Source organism: Pituophis catenifer, unplaced genomic scaffold, assembly GCF_029215685.1.
Source record: "Pituophis catenifer annectens isolate HBS135680 unplaced genomic scaffold, rPitCat1.0.hap2 SCAF_1, whole genome shotgun sequence".
Taxonomy (NCBI): Eukaryota; Metazoa; Chordata; class Lepidosauria; order Squamata; family Colubridae; genus Pituophis; species Pituophis catenifer.
Window position 1 is genome coordinate 323,398,455 of NW_027256881.1, and position 21,188 is coordinate 323,419,642.

Genomic DNA, 21,188 nt, shown 5'->3' on the forward strand with positions numbered 1-21,188 from the left:
AGTAAGAACAATTTTTCTACTTACCTTTACTTTCTCCATTTCTCCTCTCCATTCCTTTCAAAGGGGAAACTTTTCATATCCATGTAGCCTAGCTAAGCAAAATTCTGAATGCTGATACTGTCTGATCGAATGGACTCAAGAGTCTCTTCTCCACTTATTACTAAATTAATACTGATTAAAAAGTATGTAGCTTTAAACCAGGAGAAGCTAGTTGTTAAATGGTCAAAGGCCACCTTGGGTGGAACAGTGATGGGTCAGGCTTTTTGGAAGAGAGTTTTGGAGATTGTCTTTGATTTTAAACATTATGCTTGGCTTATTTTACAGTTTCCTCCATAGTTTTGATGGCTTTCCAACCTTATAAATGCCAGGAAACTGTGTTTCATTTCTTTATAATTATAATCAGGAAGGATTTCAACAAGGGGTAACTTCTGTCTTGACTTTGCTCCAGCAAAGTTTAGTTTAGAAGCTAAACAGGGTTGGGACTGGTCAATATTTGGAAGGGAGATTACATGTGTCCATTTAGGTACCAGGAGTCAAGCTCAAAAGTTAAGAGTTAGAAAACTTTGAAGGCTGGTTACAAAGCGACTTTTGAAGGCCACATAGTTCAAGATCTCAAGACATACATCATTGACTTGAACTGATGTTGCCCTTTTTCTGTTGCATTGTATTTCATAAGAACTTTAGTGTATACTGTTCTCTCCCAGTTTTCCTCTGTAAGGAAAATTAAATTCTGCGAATGGCTTTTTTCCCTTCTTAAATAGAAACAATAAGAAATATTTGTGAACATATTAAATGAAGCATATAATATAGAAAGTACAGACAAGTCATTGTATATTGTGTCATTAACAGGCAGATATTCCATAGGTGTGGCTTGCCCTGAGAGGGAAAAAGTGCCAATACACTTAAATTCAGATTCTGAATTTAAAGATCTTCAAAGCCAGTAGTATCTGTGTATACTAATGTATATTAAGTTAAAGGTAAAGGTTTCTTCTGTCCAGTCTAGGGAGCGGTGCTCATTTTCATTTCTTATCCAAGGGAGCCAGTGTTGTTTGAAGACTCTTCCATGGTCATGGAACACTGTTATCTACCCACTGAAGTGGTACCTGTTTATCTACTTGCATTTGCATGCTTTTGAACTGCTAGGTAGGCAGGAGCTGGGCAAGTAATTGAAGCTCACCTTGTTATGCAGCATTCATATCTTGAATCTGAGCTATCAGCTTTCCAGCCTACAAGCCCAGCTTCTTAACTGTTGAACCATCATGTCCCCTATATATATTATTACTTCTTAATTATCTTATTGTGTGATGATTTGTTTCCTTTTCTTTCAAATGGAATAAGTTCTGCTATGTTACTCTTATTCTGCTGAGTGAGATATTGGTTTTAAAATCCTAGTCCTACAGTGTTAGACTTAGAATTTATTGTTCACATATTATTTTCACATACTGTTCTTTCCAGAAAATTAGATGTTACTGGTATTGTTCCAAAGAATGTCTTATGACACAGACTATGCCAACCTTCTATGCCAACTCCTCAAATAACTTAATTTCTAGGTGTCTTATTTCTCTTTTTTAGGATCACAAAGGCAGTCTCATGGGCAGTCAACTTAAAAGAAATACACATAAAGAATTTATAGGCCAGATTTCTAATCAATGGTTTTGCTTGGGCTAGTATGACTTGGCACAATGGCTCAGCATTGTATCTTCTGGCATATTTGGGTTGAGAAGGTCATTCTCTTCACTTTCTCTCCCTTATTAGATAAAATTTAACAATCTCTACTTCTCTGCATTCTAACTACATGATATGGCTCTTCTATATATATTTGATGTTTAATTTTTAATGCTTACCAGCTAATTAGAGAAGCTAATTGTCATTTGTTTTGCTAAACTAACTAATGACTTCTATGGAGTGCTACACAGTGATTTTATACTGATGCTCTTTAATTGGGGCTTCAGTTCCCAAATTCCTTAGCAATTCTGGGAGTCCAGACCCTAGACACGAAGAGCCATGGATTAGAGAAGTGTATCATGGTCTGAGATTAACCCTTTCAACATCATTTTTCCCAGAACCATAGAAATTCAATAAGGGTAATCAGGATTCTATTTTTATTCTTGTGTTAAATAGATCAAAGTGTTATACTCTTTACTGGGTAGAATGGAAAACATATACCAAACCCAAATGTCTTCAGCTTTTTTAGCCCTAAGATTTGAGCTATAATTCCTATTAGCATGAGAAGCATAGACAATGGGAGTTAGTCTCTCAAACTTGCAGGGCATTAGATATGGGAAAATTGGAGCAATATGTGCCTGACTTAAAACCAGCCAAAATTGCTCTATTGCTCCCTAATTCCTGGACGGTTAGTTGTGCCTGTAGATATCCATGAATCCTTATTCTTATATATGACCAGTGCTTTGAACAACTGAGTTATCTCTGAAATCCTTTGCAGCTAAATGGAGGGAATCATTAGCCTTGCCCCTAATTGGTGAGCATCATTTGTTATCCAGGGCTGCAGGATTAAAGGGCCACATCACATAGCAGATAGGGCAAAAGCAGTAGTATTAGGGCCACAGCCAAAAATGGATAAGGTCACTCATTTTCCTCTTTTTGGCATACTCTTCTTTCTTATTTAAGCCATCTTTTTTTTCCTTGGTTGCTGAACAGTGGAACAGATTGTTCTTGTTAGAAGTCTAAACAGAGGCCAAAGGTTGCAGGTAGCTGTAAGGCCTGAAGCGACCCACTTCTGCCTTCAGCCATCTCTTTGCTTCATTTGTTGTTTCTGAGGTTGTTTGCCCTCTGCATTTCCCATTTTTGCAACCTGTCTTTATCAGATTTGGTAACCTGTCCATAAATATAATGAGCTACTAAAGAAAGCGTTTTTTCCTGGGCTACCAGCTCATATGCGCCTCATTTAGTCATGTGATAGGAAGTGTATAATAATGTATCCCACTTATTTTTGATTTAGCAGATTTTCAACAAATTGATCTCAAGTTAGGAAATATTTCCATACTTTCACTGCTATCTTTAGGACTTATGTATTCTTGGTTTTTTCAATAAGCTTAATAAATACTAAAGCGTGAAAGATTTCTGATTGCATCTTCTATTCTTTACAGGAAAGAAAGGAAAAAAGTGGGAAGTGAGTTCACAAGCATGTTGGATTTCTCTTTATCCTTGACCTTTTAAAACTTACTCAACTGCATGCATGTTTGCTCCACTCACCAATTTTTAAAACGTCACTTTCTGGGTCATGTGTGACATGGCATGGGTGCACATGCATGAATCTCCTAGGTCAATAAGTCCTAAGCTTTGTTTAATGACTTGTTCTCTTTCTTGCCTAGGTGCATATAGGTTACCTTCCCAACAAACAAGTCCTTGGGCTCAGCAAGCTTGCAAGGTAAGAAAAACAAATGCTTAAAAGTAATGTGAGTTATTTAACTGCAGGTAACCAAAGTAAAACTAGTATGGCATGGTTAAAAGCATTGGGTTAGAGAGCAGGAGGTGGTGAGTTCTAATCCTGCCTTAGGCACAAAGCTAGCTGGGTAATTTTGGGACAGTCATTTTTTTTTAACCCCAAGATAAAGGTAATGGCAACAGCAACTCACTTCCAACGATGTTGTCAAGAAAAGTGCATGATTTTGCTCATATAGTCACCAGGAGTCTAAACTGACCTGAGGGAGATAAAGATATAGAGACAGAAGTAGAGATAAAGTAAGGGAAATGATTCCCAGATTCAATTATATGCAAAATGTTGAGCAATTTAATTCAGTTGTACTTTAGGTTCCAGTAAACTAGTCTCACCAGAAGAGAGGGGGAAGGGTCATAATGTAAAAGAGAGTGAGGAGGGTTGGTGTTTTGGACCATCAATGGCTGAAGATGATTGATAGAGATGTTTAAAAAAAAAACAAATTAAATTTGGTTCTGGGGAAGTGAAGAGCTGTAATTGTGGTGATTTTAGATTTCAGCTCTATTAGAATTGTGAATTGAGGACCAGTATCTTTAAGGGTCTCACATGGGAAAGCCCAAGCCTCATGTTTGATTCCCAAGATTGATAATAAAATGCAGGTGGATCCGTTGCTGATTTACTGTGGAGAGGAGGAATCCCCTCACCACAGATAGAAGCTTTAGGAGAAGAGGACTGGTTCCCTAGGCAGAAAATCCTTGGTTAGCACCTAGTTGAGGAAAATGCCTGGGGGAGGGGGGAAAGAGAAATAAATAAGAATAATTCTATTCTTAAACTCCCTTCCAAAATGGGTCTTGGTTCTATTTAATCTTTCAATATGCCTCCAATATGCTACGTGATAATGATATGTCTTCAAGCCAATGGTAAACTGCCTACATACAATATCTGTCTAGATAGCCCATGCCAGTAAATAGAAATGATCTGAGTAATAATCATTAAAGAGTCAGTTTGATGCAGTGGTTAAAGGCTGCAGGCTAGAATCTAGAGGCTGTGAGTTCTACTTCTGTCTTACACATAAAAATCAATTGAGTGATTTTGGACCAATTACAGTGATTTCATATCAGAGAGGGTTCACCTTTGAGCTACCAGAGCCTTGCTAGTCTTTATGAAAATCCTTGGGAGAGTGACTTGTTTAATGCCTTGGAAATGGTAGAAATAGAACTTTAACCTGTCAATTCAAGATCTGATGTTTAACTTTGTCTGGGGTAAACAGCTCCAGCTTACCTACTTTGGTAATGAAACGTCTGCAAGTAAACCACCAAGCTCAGACCTCACTAAGGACCTCACATTCCAGCTGTATTGATCAGTGGTGGGTTGCCCTTGGTTCGCACCGGTTCTATAGAACCGGTAATAAAACTGGTGGGAGGCTCCTCCCACTGAACCTGATGTCATCAAAATGCTTCTGCACTTGCGCAGAAGAGCACGCGCGGCCCCATTGCAAACCGGTAGTAAAGGTAAATAGAACCCACCCCTGGTATTGATTCAGATATCTAAAATGGAGCTAAACTAACCATACCTTCTTTATTTCCTTGCTAAATATGTCATGATTAATTCAAGCAGGAAGAGTTCTAATTAATAACATTCCCCATGGTTGGTTATCGGTTTATAAAAAATAAGAAACTACCTTATGCCAATTCATACTACCTAGTCCAATGTTGTTAACACTGAATTACAGAAATTCTTGGGCATTTCAGAGATGATTTTAGCTTCTCTGTTTAGACGGGGTTGTTCATAAAAGTAGGTGGTCAGATTTAAGATGGGAGTAAAATAATTCTTACAGAAGAATACAAGATAATGTTTCTTAGCATCCAGATGATAAGCGGGGAAGGCATTTTTTGAAATACTAAATCCTCCATTCACAGTTTAGTCTGACAAAATTTGTTTTCTCTCTACAATGACCTTCTGTTTTAATCATCTCAGTTAAATTTGACCATACGTGCTTCATGGTATCCTGCAGGGATCAAGAACTATACAAGCATAAGAAGTTGTGATTCAGTTTTTTGGAAGTATTCATCTGTCTCATAAATATCACATAGCTTGGAGGCAAAACTACATTTTAATCGGAAGAATGGCCATTTTATTGGAAAATTAACTTTCCTAATGTACTTAACTACAAGACCATAACTACGACAGTTGGGTTGAGATAGAGTGATTGGTTCAGGGTCACACAGTGAGGTTTTGTGGTTGAAAATTAACTACAACTGGGTCTCTTTGCTCCTAGTCCAACACTTTAATCACAACTCCACACTGGTGCATATCTTAGAGACAAGTTGCAGATCCACCACTGTGGAGTGAGCAGATTGTATACCTAGGTGGGCGATCAAGGAGTGAATAGGAATCCATTTGTTACCATATAATTGCAAGAAACTTGGCAAGGGATTTTGCAGTTCCTTTTTGCTGGTTGTGCATCTCCTATCTCCTCTGATAAAACACAGACTTCTTCTGCAGAAAAAGCGGCAGATTTAAGGACAATTTCAGATTCCTTTTTCTCCCTGCATAGAAAAGCCATTCCACAAGAGGCTAATCGATCTTATTTTCCCCCTATCCTTGTGCACAAACATTTTGCATTAATAAGAAAAACAGAGTTCTCCCCATGAGCCCCTCATAATCCCATCTATTTTGAACCCTGATTTAATGTTCAAGTCAGATTCCTTGAAGGTGACAGTTTTTGACTCTCAAATAACAAGTCCTGGACATCATAGATGCTGCAAAAAGCAAGCACTTACTGGCATTTCACTAAATGAGTACAGGTAGTCCTCGACTTACAACCAAAATTGAGCTCAAAACTTATGTTCCTAAGTGAGGCATATGTTAAGTGAGTTTTACCTCATTTTATGACCTTTCTTGCCACATTTCTTAAGTGAATCACTACGATAGTTAAGTTAGTAACACGGTTGTTAAGTGAATCTGGAATCACCATTGACTTTGCTTGTCAGAGGGTCACAAAAGGTGATCACATGACCCCGGACACTGTAATCGTCATGAATATGAGTCAGTTGACAAGCATCTGAATTTTGATCATGTGGCCATGGGGAATGCTGCACGGTAGTAAGTGTGAAAATGGTCGTAAGTCACTTTTTTTTGTGCAGTTGTAACTTCGAATGGTCACTAAGTGAACTGTTGTAAGTCGAGGACTACCTGTAGATACTATGCGAAGCTCAGATAACTGAAAATGAAACTAGGTTAGAAGTTGGCATAGGTAAATCTATCATTGAGTGTGTGTATATAGGTTACATCTACAATTATTTTCATTTTAAGCCGTGGGGATGATGCAATTGAGGAAGAGAAACTAGGGGAGGTAACATTTAACTTTTCCCAGCAATGTCTTCATTAGCTAAATTCCCTCTTTTGGACCCATATGTTTGTGCACCATTGAGATATGGAGGTATATTTTCCAGTTGGTGGCTTTGAGGATAGTAGAGAAGTTTGGTTAGGAAACTAGTATGGCTTCATTGCTTATTTGTACCCTATGACTATCATTAAGTGTTGTACCTTATGATTCTTGACGAATGTATCTTTTCTTTTGTGTACACTGAGAGCATATACACCAAAGACAAATTCCTTGTGTGTTCAGTCACACTGGGACAATAAAAAAAATTCTATCTATCTATCTACCTGTTGAGAGAGTGTTAAAAATCCTCTTTCCCACTTCTGGCCTTTCTGACTGCTCTACCATTCCCCTCCTGTTACTTTAAACTAAACATTCTATTATTTGATTGAATTAAGACTTGTTGGCAGGAGAGAATGCATAAAAACTCTAAGTAAAGGGACGGGTTTCCCCCCACACTCGAAATTAGTTTAAAATGAGGTTGGGTATAGTTTGTGACCCTGGGATTGTAGTCATTGTCACAACATGTTGAATAAACCAGGCTAGCAAGCCAAGCCATAATGTGATTTTTCTGGGCAATAATATGCTATGTGATTACAGGATTATTAGTCCAAATTTAGGCTTTAGGACCATGATGGCGAACCTATGGCATGTGTGCCACAGGTGGCACACAGGGCCTTCTCTGCAGACACACCAGCTGTTGCCCCAGCTCAACTCCACCATCCATGCACGTGCGCCAGCTGGTCTTCACGTTTCTGCATGGGGAGCATGCGTGTGTGGGGGGGTGCAGGAGGCTTTCCAGGCCCAAAACAGGGCACAGGGGGCCTCATGCAGCATTCCCATGTCCCGTTTTGTCTTCCAGGTTGGTGCAGGAGACTTTCCAGGGCCAAAACTGGGTGGGAGGCACCCCGTTTTGGGCCTAGAAAACCTCCTGCACCAACCTGGAAGCCAAAATGGGGCATGGGGGGGCGCATGCGCACGGGACACATGCATATGCATGGGGGCATACGCATATGTGCAGGGCAGGTGCATACATGGGGGGCCCTCACATTGCATTTTGGGGCTTCGGGCATGCACGCATGTATTCGCACGAGCACATGCTCGCTTTGGGCACCCGGCACCAAAAAGGTTAACCATCACTGCTTTAGGATGTTGTATGAACTCTTTTTTTTTTTTTTAATTTGATTTATATGCCACCCTTCTCCGGAGACTGAGGGCGGCTTAAAATGCGTTAAGCAATAGCCTTCATACTTTTTGTATATTTATACAAAGTCAGCTTATTGCCCCCACAATCCGGGTCCTCATTTTACCTACCTTAGAAAGGATGGAAGGCCGAGTCAACCTTGAGCCTGGTGAGATTTGAACTTGCAGTAATTGCAGGCAGCTGATGTTAATAACAGTGCTTTAGTCTGCTGCGCCACCAGGGCTCTTTCACTGGGGTGGTAATTGTCAAATAGACTGAAAATGCATTGGATTTATATATGTACTCTGCAGTTCATGTAGGTCAGCAGCATGTTTCCGTCCTGAACTTTGCCTTCTCCTCTTGCACAGAGTAGCAGAAGGAGGAGGGCACCCAGGAAACAAGACGGGCTCTTAGTGACAACCAGTCTGCTAAACCTGCATAGCTTCCTCTCCCCCACGTCTTGCTCCTTGATTGAGGAAATGGGAATGAAAAGAGCAAAGACGAATATTAGGAGTGGGAAAACGAGCAGTACATTCTACCGAGTCTTTGTAGGAATGATGCAGGATAATTTTTGCTGATTTATTTCTCTATCAAATTTGTGTACCACCAATTTCATTTTTATTCAGGGCTGTCCCATCTGCAGAGTGAAATTGTAGAGCTCACAAAAGCATGTGAAAGGAAATAAGTACTATCCCCCTCTAAAGGAGTATTTTTTGGTGATTTTAAAGCTTCCAGCAAACCGAAGTTGAGTTGTACAATGACGACAACAGCAATCATAATAATTAATATTAATTATTAAATTTATATGCTGCCTGGCTCGGAGTGACTTTGGTCAGTTTACAAATTTGTAAACTTGTAAAAATTTGTAAAACATTTTAGAGGCATATGCAATTGCATATGGAGAAAAGGGATATGTGGAGAAATACATGTTATCAGGAAAAGAAATTCCCCTCCGCTTTTTTTCCCTATCAGTTGCTTTTGGAATCAGTTTTGGAAATTCTTTCCAAGCAAAGAAGACTACAGTCTTTGTCCATCTTGGCATTTGTATTAACTACCTGTATCTTCCTTGGTAGAATGATAGCAACTGATGTTGAATATCTAATATCTTATTATATTAATATCTAATACATGCTTGACAAAATAAATAAAATAACTAAACTAAACTAAACTAAACTAAACTAAACTAAACTAAACTAAACTAAACTAAACTAAACTAAACTAAACTAAACTGTTGGGAATCCCCAAAAGCCGTGAATAGGAGTTCCTAGATCACACTATGGTTATATAATATAGAAAGAATGAGCTACATTTATCACCATATTGTTAAGATGATCTTGGACTATATTGGCTGATCCAGCCAGGTTGTGTTTGGTTAGTTCTTGTCGTATGACGATAATTGGAATGGAATGTCTGTCATTAAGCAATAAGGTTTTAAGTGAGTTGCACCTGATTTTACAACTGCTTTTTTGGCCACTGTTGTTAAACAAATCATACAGTTGTTAAACAAATCCAGCTACCCCTATTGGCTTTGCTTTTTGGTAGCCCCTGGGACGGTTGGAAGTGGCGATCCTGTGACCCCCAGAATGTTGCGACCATTGTAAATTCATGCCTGTGGCCAACCACCTGAATTTTGATGATGTGATCTGTTGAAGATCTGCTGCATCTTACATCGATGGAAACCTTCTGGCACTCTGACATTTGTGATTCGCTTGCCTCACATCTATTGACTTACACAAGGGCTGCTTGTGTAATAATTGGTGTCTTTTATCTGCCTGCGTTAGTAAATGTTGAAAATATTACATGGTGCCTCATCCATCTTAATTTGTTTTTCATCTGGGGGGATTTATTTGAAATCTGTTATCAGCCTTTTGTTTTTGATGGCATTGGCAGGACAAATCACTGGATTAGTATTGCTAGGGTGCCCCCCCCCAATTATCTCTAAATTGTAGCAGCAGAGTAAGGACTTTAATGTTGATCTGTCATTCACATCTGATGATTTTCTTTCTGTCTGTGAATCACGGCAAGCATCGTTTTCTTTCCCTGTTTACAAATCAATACATTGCTGAAGTTAATGGTAAAGGAAGTTGAATCTCTGTGAGGAGCTGCTTCTTATCTTGTATCAGTGGAGGAGGCTAGACATTTGCATATAAAGAAGGTTTGTACTTATTCTGTTGCCAAAAAGGTAGAAAATTTATCTCTAAACCAAGAAGATAAGATTTGCGTGCAATTTGCATTTAGAAACCATTGCTTTGATTTCATTAGCAATACATCTTACCAAACTGAGAAAAACAGTGTTGAAATAATCTTGCACCTTGTGCTCAGTCTGCAGTTTCCAGGAGTTGTGACCCATTGATAGGCAATTTTGTTAACTTTTGTTATATATTGAGGACTGTCTTGTATAATGTTGGACAGATGGACACCCAGATTTTGTCACTCTTAATATTTCATTAACTGTTATTAATGTTTATGCATCAGCAGCTTTTTGAAAGAATGTGCTTTTTCTTGGGGAGATGAAACTCAAGAATGAAATATAAGAGTTGAAGAGTATAAGTCAGTGTTTCTCAACCTTGGTAGCTTGAAGATGGGTGGACTTCAACTCCCAGAATCCCCCAGCCAGCAGCGCTGGCTGGGGGATTCTGGGAGTTGAAGTCCACCCATCTTCAAGCTTCCAAGGTTGAGAAACACTGGTATAAATTATAGAATAGGAATAAACCAGAAAGTGACAGTGGGTGTGAAGGAAGTGCACATAGGTATTGAGGTCCCGGAGTATTTCAACAGGAACAAAAGTGAAGTACTTAGTAGTCCAGGGCATAAAATAAATTGATAGGGACTTTATTGGGCTGACATACATGTGAAAGGCATTTCAGTAACTTTGCAGGTCATAAGCATTACACAAGCTAATAGTATGACACAGCTGCAAAAGAAGCAGAAGTTATACTAGGCTACGCCAACACAAGTATAATATCAAGATGAAGAGAAGTTATTATTTTTATCTATTCAGTATTGGTAAGTCTGCCTCTAGAATATTGTATTCAGTTCTGGACACTATATTTTAGAAAGGATATTGATAAACTAATGTATCCAGAGGACAGCAACTAAGATGATGATAAAAGCTTATAAGAAAATCTTATGGGAATATTTGGAAGTATTAGGTAGAATAGAATAACAGAGTTGGAAGGGACATTGGAGGTCTTCTAGTCCAACCCCCTGCTTAGGCAGGAAACCCTACACCACTTCAGACAAATGGTTATCTAATCTCTTCTTAAAAACTTCCAGTGTTGGAGTATTCACAACTTCTGGAGGCAAGTTGTTCCACTGATTAATTGTTCTAACTGTCAGGAAATTTCTCCTTAGTTCTAAGTTGCTTCTCTCCTTGATTAGTTTCCACCCATTGCTTCTTGTCCTGTCCTCAGGTGCTTTGGAGAATAGCTTGACTCCCTCTTCTTTGTGGCAGCCCCTGAGATATTGGAACACTACTATCATGTCACCCCCTAGCCCTTCTTTTCGTAAGACTAGACATATCCAGTTCCAGCAATCGTTCTTTATATGTTGTAGCCTCCAGTCCCCTAATCATCTCTGTTGCTCTTCTCAGCACTCTTTCTAGAATCTACACATATATTTATATGTATATTTAGCTCAGAGAAGGGAAGACTGTAGGGAGCCATGATATCCATAATAGGTATCTTCCTAACATCTAAAGGGCTGTAGAAAACAGGAGAGAATTATTCTGAGAAGTTTCTACCATCAAGCAACTGAAGCCTGCTGGCAACCAGTTGGTGGAAACCTAGAGCAAAGCAGTTTCTCACCAAACCCAGTTGTTAATAAATGTTTTTTGAAATCCTTGTTTTGCTAGATTGGCAAGCTAGAAGAGATTGCTCCAGAAGCAAACTTGGCCAAGAAGCAAATTTGGCCAGCCCACTAAGGAGCATTTCTTATTATGGCTGTTGGCCAAGCATAATCTCCCAGATCAAGAAAGCCAATTGCATCTACTGTATTTCACAGGTGGCCTGAAGCATGACCTTAATTCTTCTATTACAAGAATCAGGGCTTAGAAGAGCTTACGTCTGGGAGCGTCACATCCCACATTGAGACTTGCATGGCCAGTTCTGTCATTTCTATCTCAGGATACTTTATTAGTAGATCCCTTGTGCAAAATTTCTCATGACACGATAGTGTAGTTTGCAGGTCTTGAAAAAAGAGTGAAAATTAGCATAAAACAAAAGCATCTAGCCCATCCCATTTGTTTAAACTGTAACAATGAAAAGGATTGCTTATTTTCATATCCTCCTGTTTTTTGGATCACCCCAGGTTCTCTCTGTGCAAAGCTCTCTGGTTGCCAATGCAGGCAAATGCAGGCTGGATTCTGGCAGATAAAAGAGGCTGAATTGGTGATTGGAGTGGCCTCTCAGAGATTTCCATTTTAAGAAGTACATTTCAAAACTACAGGGTCAGGACATCTACTGAACAAGTGTAATAAAACAGAGGAGGGGGCTCATCCTGTGTTGTTAAACCCTGCAAATCCCAGCAAGTGATTCAGTGATAAAAAAAGATGCTAGAAAAGTGGAGGATTACATCCCTGTATTAAAATACACTGTTGAAGACCAGGCCTTCGCTAACTCAAAATTTTGGTAAAATACCCAAAATTGAGTAAATGTGTCCACCCCCCTTTCGGTAATGATACACAAATCCATACCCATCACAACAGGGACATTTAAATTGACTTAAAGATTGCCATGGGTGCTAAAATATATTCAAAAAACTTCCCAAATATTCCCATTAAGACAACTGATGAAATTACCAGTACTAATTTGTTGAAATCACATAAAGATCACGCAGTGATACTGTTTTTATAATACGGAGAGTCCTCTAGTTATAACCATTTGTACAGTATCCATTCGAAGTTCCGACGGTGCTGAAGGAAGGGACTTATAACTGATCCTCCAAGTTCACTAAAGTTTTCCTATATGTGGTTTTGTGTAATAAAGGAAAACGTTTGGGAAGTACTTATCATTAATTTGTTTCCAGGGTAATCTTAATGGAATTCATTGGTTGTTTTTCTCTTTCTAGGATTGTGGAAATATACAGTAGACGATTACAAGGCAAGTCACAATCTTTTGTGCTTCACCTAATGAAATGTATGTTTTGCCATTCTAATAGAATTTGCCATGCAATATCAAAGGGCTATTAATCAGCTGTTGTAATTAAAAAAAGAAGGCATGAATGTGCTGTGAACAATTTATTACCGGTATATCTCACTACACAGGAAGTTCCGTAGTCATGGAGTTCATTCATTCGTTCATTCATTCATTCATTCATTCAGCCACCCATCTCAGGAAGTTACTTTGGACAGCAAACAATAACAAAGAGAATAAGAACCATGGCAGGATATCAGCATGTTCATCAGTGAGAAGCATTCTAGTCTAGCTACAGTGGCACAGTGGTTAGAATGCAGTACTGCAGGCTACTTCGGCTTCCTGCCGACTGCCTGCAATTTGGCAGTTCGGATCTCACCAGGCTCAAGGTTGACTCAGCCTTCCATCCTTCCGAGGTGGGTAAAATGAGGACCCAGATTGTTGGGGGCAATATGCTGACTCTGTAAACCACTTAGCGAGGGCTGTAAAGCACTGTGAAGCAGTATATAAGTGCTATTGCTATTGCTAGCTTCTAGATAAGCTAACTTTTTACTTGGAAGGATTTGTAAATATACATTATGTACAGAAAAATATATTTTGACCAGCCAATATTTATTGGCCAGCCACTAAATAGGTTCCCCTGCATTTCATCATGTATACAAACAGAGTAAACTTTGATGGAGAGGCCTGAGTGGAAGCCAATAACAAATCTGCAGCCCAACCTCTCACCACGAGGTGGCTCTACATCCTCCAGGATCTTTTTCTGCTTTCATTTCAGGGGCCCCTGTCTCCAGGTGTAGGTAGTCCTTAACTTACGATCGATCACTTAACAACTGTTTGACGTTATGACAAACCTGGAACAGATGCTTTATGGCCCATAAGCACTTCTGGCTGTTGTAAGATGTGCCACCACCATCCACCCAATCACATGACCATATTTCGGCTGCTTGGCAACTTGTTCACCTTTATAACTGGTTGCAGTGTCCCATGGTCACATGACAACAACTTGAGACTTTTTTGTTGGTTTCCAACAAAAAATGCCTACTTGGAGGAATGGAATTTGCACTTATGGCTATGGTTTCCCTACCATGGTGATTTGCTTAATGACTGCAGCATAAATTTGAGTCTTGTGTGTAGATGCCTCAACTTACTACCATAATGGTGTATGATTACAAATCCTGTCCCAGTTGCAGTTGTAAGTCGAGGGCCACCTGGGCTGTGGTTTTTCCATATACAGAGGTCAACACCTGCTTTTAAAAGGAGTAAGTGGGAAAGATATCAGGGTTCCCAGTAACACCCCCAATGAAAGAAAACTCGGAGGCTTGAGTTTCCTCAAAGTTACATTTTATTAGAGATGTCATATTGGGACATCTGGGAAAACCTGAATCTGACAGTTTCCAGGTTTTCCCCACCCAAAGGAAAGTTCAAGTCCCTGCCCAACACCCACAAGTCCATCATATTCATTCCAACTGGAGATGCCTTCCAGTTCCTCCCAACACCCCACAAGCATCATTCCAACTGGAGATGCTTCCCAGTTCCTCCCAACACCCCACAAGCATCATTCCAACTGGAGATGCCTCCCAGTTCCTCCCAACACCCCACAAGCATCATTCCAACTGGAGATGCCTCCCAGTTCCTCCCAACACCCCACAAGCATCATTCCAACTGGAGATGCCTCCCAGTTCCTCCCAACACCCCACAAGCATCATTCCAACTGGAGATGCCTCCCAGTTCCTCCCAACACCCCACAAGCATCATTCCAACTGGAGATGCCTCCCAGTTCCAGCCGTCCAGTGCAGGGCAAGTTGGCCTTGACTTCTTGAGAAAGGAATGTTATTATCACTATATCTCACCCATGCTCCATACAATCCCCCCTCCCAGTTTCCCACAGTGGTAAACATGGTAGGTCTGAAGGCCTGACAGAAGATTTGCTTCTTCTCTGGACTCTGACAGGCTTCCTTCCATTAAGGAGACTTCCAGTACTTTCTTCATCAGTAGACTTTGTGGGCCATGAAAATATGATTAAAACTTACGATTTTTAATTTTTAATGAGCTGTGGCTTTAAGAAATTTTTTTCAGAACAGGATATTCATTTTTCTTCTTCCCTTTTTTCATTTGCAGTTCAGGAGCGCCTTACAAAACAAATTGCAGTGGCCATCACAGAAGCTTTGCAGCCTGCTGGAGTTGGGGTGGTGATTGAGGCAACGTAAGTTGATGCAAAATTTGTAATGTGTCCAAAGAGTGGGGGAATTCAAGTTGGGAGTGGGGGGAGAGAGAGAGAGAGAGAGAGAGAGGGAGAGAGAGAGACAGAGAGAGAGAGAGAGATTTTCACTGTTCAATTTCTATACAGATAGTCCTCGACTTACAACCATTCGTTTAATGACTGGTCAAAGTAACAACGGCATTGAAAAAAGTGACTTATGACTGGGTTTCACATAACTGTTGCAGCATCCCCCTCCAGTCATGTGATCAAAATTTGGAAACTTGACAACTGGCATGTATTTATGACAGCTGCAGTGTCTCAGGGGTCATGCGATAACCTTTTGTGACCTTCTGACAAGCAGAGTCAATGGGGAAACCAGATTCACTTAATAAGCATGTTGCTAATTTAACAACTGCAGTGAATCACTTAACAACCGGGACAAGAAAGGTTGTAAAATGGGGCAAAAGTCACAACAGTCTTGCATAGCAACTGAAATTTTGGGTTCAGTTGTGGGCATAAATTGAGAACTGCATATAATCTCTATCCATCTATCTATCATCTATTTCTCTCTCTCTCTCTCTCTCTCTCTCTCATCTATCTATCTATCTATCTATCTATCTATCTATCTATCTATCTATCTATCTACCTACCTACCTATCATCTACCTACCTACCTACCTATCATCTATCTATCATCTATTTCTCTCTCTCTCTCTCATCTACCTACCTACCTATCTACCTATCATTTCTCTATCTATCATCTATCTATCATCTATTTTTCTCTCTCTCTCTCATCTACCTACCTACCTACCTATCATTTCTCTATCTATCTATCATCTCATCTACGAGCCATGGTGGCGCAGTGGTTACAATGCAGTATTGCAGGCTACTTCTGCTGACTGACTGCTGCCAGCTGTTCGGCAGTTTGATTCTGACCAGCTCAAGGTTTGACTCAGCCTTCCATCCTTCCGAGGTGGGTAAAATGAGGAGCCAGATTGTTGGGGGCAACATGTTAACTCTGTAAACTGCTTAGAGAGGGCTGTAAAGCACTGTGAAGCAGTATATAAGTCTAAGTGCTATTGCTGTCTACTGTATATCATCACCCCACCCCCCTTCCCAATGGAGAATATATAGTTTCGTCACCTCAGTGAATGCCACAGCTTAATCATGAATAAAAGTGTACATGAGAGTAGAAATATTGAGGGTTTGATTTTTAAAAAATAATTGGCAATCTATTATACTGAAATCAAATCGTATTTCAATTATGCAGCGAAAGCTTTCTATCCTTTCTATCCTGTTTTTTTGTAACAGAAAGAGACAGACTACATTTTTTTCAGCAAAAATATTTCCACTGGATTTTTTTCTCTGTCTTTTCCTTCTGCAGGCACATGTGTATGGTGATGCGAGGGGTTCAGAAAATGAATAGTAAGACTGTAACCAGCACCATGCTTGGAGTATTCCGAGAAGACCCAAAGACACGTGAAGAATTTTTGGCACTCATCCGTAGCTAAAAACATGTCATCGATTTTCCTTCCTGGACTGTCTTCTCTAGCATTGATGTTGAATCTTTTGTTGTTTGTGTTGCTCCTTCTCTTTTTGGAAAAGTAACAGTCACTTTAACATTTCTGAAGTTTTACTGTGTTGGTGGTAAGTTCCAACATGTAGTTTCTTTGTCCATATAGTTCCTTGTGTCATTGGAGCATAAAGGTCCTGGAAATATTTTCTCAATCTATGTTATGTGACTGTTATAAGGCAAATGTCATGCAGTGGCTATGTGTTTTTGTGTGGGCTTAGTCAGATTGTTCTTGTCAAAGTCATCTGAAATGCTTGAAGGATATATCCCACTGAGACAGAGAAATCCTTTGCCCTAATGTACAGCAAATTTCTCCATCCTTTTTCCAAGGTGAAGAAAGATGGACAAAGGAATTAGAGGCTTGTCTAGATGTTGAAGAGAGGGTGCTACTTCCTTCCCACATCATTACGGGGTCATTCATTCATTCATTCATTCATTCATTCATTCATTCATTCATTCATTCCTATTCCTTGTTTCAGAGCAACTTGTACCACCACTCCCTCGGCCCTCTATTTTGTACTTCAGTTGCAGCTAGCCCAATTCTTCACTTTTGTAATCTCTTTTACTTCTTGCAAATGAAAGTGGCCCCATTTTCATCAGGTGGATGAATTTCCGTTGCCTTTGCTCAGATGTCTCTCCAAACCCAGGCAAGTAGAAGTCAAATTCCTTTGATTAATTTCCATTGATGAAATGGAAATTATGGACCTTCTTAGAGAGGGAAGGAAAATCTGGAACTCTTGTTTTGGAGTGGTTAAATTATTGTGTTCATTACTGATATAATAGTTATATATAATAGTTATAATTATAATACTAATATAATTTTTTAATTTTTTTGTTTTGAAAGACCCAGGGTCTGAAATCTTGAGATACTTATGTTAACCTCATCATAATGCAGGAAACTGGATAGCAACTGCTTTTCCTGGACAGGAGTTGCTTAGATTTGGCAAAAACTCTGACACTGAAGAGAAAAAATAAGTCATAATTTGCCTGGCGTTTATTTCACTAAAGGAACAAGATACAAAATGGAATTCCTTTTGAGGCGATGGGAGCAGAACTATGTACAAACCCAGCCCTCCTGCATAAACTGGGTCTACGGTTCCAGGCTTGTTAGGAATTCTGGGAATTGTAGTTTCAACTCATTTGGAAGACATTATCATGGGGGAGGATGAGCTGCCCTCAGGAATCCAGGACTGATTACATTTTGATAGGATTGGAGCATTGTATTTTTCCCTTATATGAAACTGATGTGGATGTTCTCTTTTGGTAAACTCTAGTAAACCTTTTACCACATAATTTCTGTTCAATATAGGTTGTGACTATACTGTGGATACTACCACATGGTTTATATTCTATACTGGACTTACATTCAAGTAAGAATGATTTAAGTTACTTCTTGGATGTCAGCCCTACATTGTTTACAACAACTTGGTGCCAATTTCAGACCACCTCCAGCCTGGGATTCTGCATCTTTGCTAAAACAGGCCTTGACAGGAACTTTTTGAACAGAATCAGTTTTCAGACCAAGATGGAATAAAGGATATTGGGAGGCTGTATTTAGCAGCCAATTCCTTATTTGTCTTCAGTTTTTCCATTTGTCTTTTTGCTGTTCAGAAGTGATTTTGTAAGTTAAAACTATGTGGAGGAAAAACACATCTCTGGAAAAACCCAGAGTTTTGCCTTCCTGATCCCCTCCTGGGTACTGGATAATATGATAGACTCTGTTTCCTTGGCAGAGTTAGCAACTGCTTTCTCTTGTCCTGTGGCCCTTGGCAAGTTCCCATCATCGGGAGGGTAAATCAGACATTTAGATCATGAAGCGGACAGTCTGCGCAGCTCCAGTGGGTTCTGGTTGTTTGTGCGAAGGACTTTGAAGGATCTCCCTCATCTCAGTTCTGCCCATGAAAATGCCAAAATGCTCAGCCGAATTCAGGCTTACCAAATCAACACCCAGAATTCCATGTTTAGACAACTTGCGTAATGTAATTTGCTCAGTCATAGTAGGAGAGGAGGTGTGCATGGCACAGAGCTCCTTATTTCCAGATGTTTTGTTCAGGCTCCCTTTGGGTTTTGGGGAATATCATCATCCATTGCTTAGTTTGCAAGTATTTCTTTGCTGCATTAACTCAAATTGCCCTGGAGCGGACTTCAACATGCAATTCTTAAATGGATTTCTGTTGGATCCATGGCAGGGTACCCAGATTTGCGAGTGTATTTATAGCATGCAGAAACTCCAGCCAATGATGCCTTTCTAACAAATGCTGCCTTCTAGGGAAGTGGGCATTATTTCATTTCCACATTTCAGTCTGAGGCATCTTCCTAAACCCAGGATGGGCAACCTACAGTTGCAGGCACCTGATTTCTGTTTATGACTCTCAGAGCTCTCTGGCCATGTTGGTTAAACATGAAGGCAAAGTCTCCTGCAATTTGATGCAGGAAACATGAATGCTGCTATACAAGCCCTAAAATAGGCATATTGCTGTAACACCACCACCCCTATCCCTCTACTCTTCCATGATATATATATAACCCCACTCATTTTTTGCTCCTAAGCCCCATCACCGTTTTAAATGTAATATTGGCCAGCAAAGGTTGCCCATTTCTGAAATAAGTAATTCTGGTTTTGGACATTTTCTTCCTTCACCATAAAGTCCTCAGCAGATGAGAGCTTGAGTAAAGTTCACATGGGAGCTGTGAGCACAGCAACCCTGGTTTGTGGTGCCCAAAGTAGGTCAGGCTCTTTTTTCCCTCTTGTGTAACTGGAATGTCACGAAAAGCCGCTTACTGGAACTGATCTTAATAATTGCCTTCTGAATGGAAAACATATTAAAGAAAGTTTTATAACCACTCTAATTAGAGAAAGACACTACGTCCATCTAGGTTATTTTACAAATTGCACTGTAATGTCTCAAAGGCCTAAAATTGCACTGTGAAGTTGGGAGAAGCCAGTGACTTGATTGGTCTGGAGAGTTCAAGTCGTCGTTGCACCAGTGCTTGAAATAGGAAGAGGAAATAGCTACATCCAGCCAATCTCTCTCTCTCTCTCTCTTCCTTGTTTTTTACCATGCAATCCTCCCGACATACCTCTTCACTGGTACCTGGATGCATCCTTAATAGCCCTGCTTCCTCTCTTGCCTAGTTTGAAAATGCGTGAGGGATGCAAAGAAGTCGATTTCCATTCCTTTCCCTGGAAGAAAGGAAATTCCAAGTGGCTTGTTCTTTTTGTGGCCTTAATGTATTGAGATCCTTTGGCTTAGTGAATCCTATTTATGTTTTTTGTGAACTCTCTCTCTCTTGCCCTTCCTGCCTTTATACTACTACCCGTATGTATGTTCATGTAAGTATGTGTTTATCCAAATATGTATATGTACATGTATGTAAATCATATGCAATTTGCTGTTGTCTCTCCCTCCAAATTCTGGCCTATTTATAGTATTAAAATGCAGTGTTGATCACTTTTGGAGATAGTCCTCTGTGTGATTTGTGAATGCAGTGCTCTTTTTTACTTGCTGAACACTGTGGCACGTGGGCTTTATGGCCAGGGTGGCGTGGTGGTGCGCTGTGGTGGTGTGGGTCAGCAGAAGGAGAGAAGGCAACATGGGGAGTGAAGGGGTGCTTGCTGGGTTTGGTTGTTTTCTTGCAGACGTTTGAGTATTCAAACTAGGTAACATCATCAGTGCTAGTAAGAAGGTGGTTTTGTGCTCAGTTTATATTCTAGTGACTTGCCCTGTCAGTGTTGGTGGGGATGGTCTTAGAGGTTCTTTGATCAACACTGATTGGGCAAGCCACTAGAATATCAACTAAGAGCAAACTCCACTCCTTACTAGCACTGATGATGTTACCTAGTTTGGGTAATGAGACGTCTGCAAGCTCAGAGAGCACCATTTCATCTCCTTTATTGGTAACATGGGAGTGGAAACTAAATTCTGGCCTCGAAGCGCATATGTCCTTTCCCAAGGGCTGATGGGTTGACTTAGCTGCTAGCCAGGGCTGTTGGGCATCAGAGAGACACAGTATTCCCATTAGTTCAGCCTTGTGCATAGGGTCATGATGGTGAACCTATGGCATGTGTGCCGGAAGTGGCATGGAGAGCAATCTCTCCGGGCACATGAGCTGTCACTCGTTGGCTCTTCTGGGTTCCGGCCCACCAGCCAGCTGGCCTTCACGTGCGTGGGAGTACTGGAAACCAGAAGAGCATCCGCCCGGTGTGCATGCATGCACCGGGAAGATGATCTTCTGGTTTTGGGCACGCATATGCGCACTCGCCACCTGGTCTTCGTTTCTGGCATGCACGCATGCACGAAGACCAATTGGCTTCT

The 21,188-nt window shown here is 40.3% G+C and overlaps 1 protein-coding gene across 1 annotated transcript in view; it reads left to right on the plus strand.

Annotated features, from left to right (window-relative positions):
* Positions 1-20,325, plus strand: part of GCH1 (GTP cyclohydrolase 1) — a 39,740-nt gene extending 19,415 nt beyond the window's left edge. Inside the window, exons 3-6 of the mRNA XM_070942823.1 lie at positions 3,333-3,388; positions 13,033-13,064; positions 15,219-15,303; positions 16,684-20,325. Coding sequence (XP_070798924.1) covers positions 3,333-3,388; positions 13,033-13,064; positions 15,219-15,303; positions 16,684-16,810 — 300 coding nt within the window. The 3' untranslated portion in view covers positions 16,811-20,325. The remainder of the gene's footprint in view (positions 1-3,332; positions 3,389-13,032; positions 13,065-15,218; positions 15,304-16,683) is intronic.
* Positions 20,326-21,188: the final 863 nt, after the last annotated feature.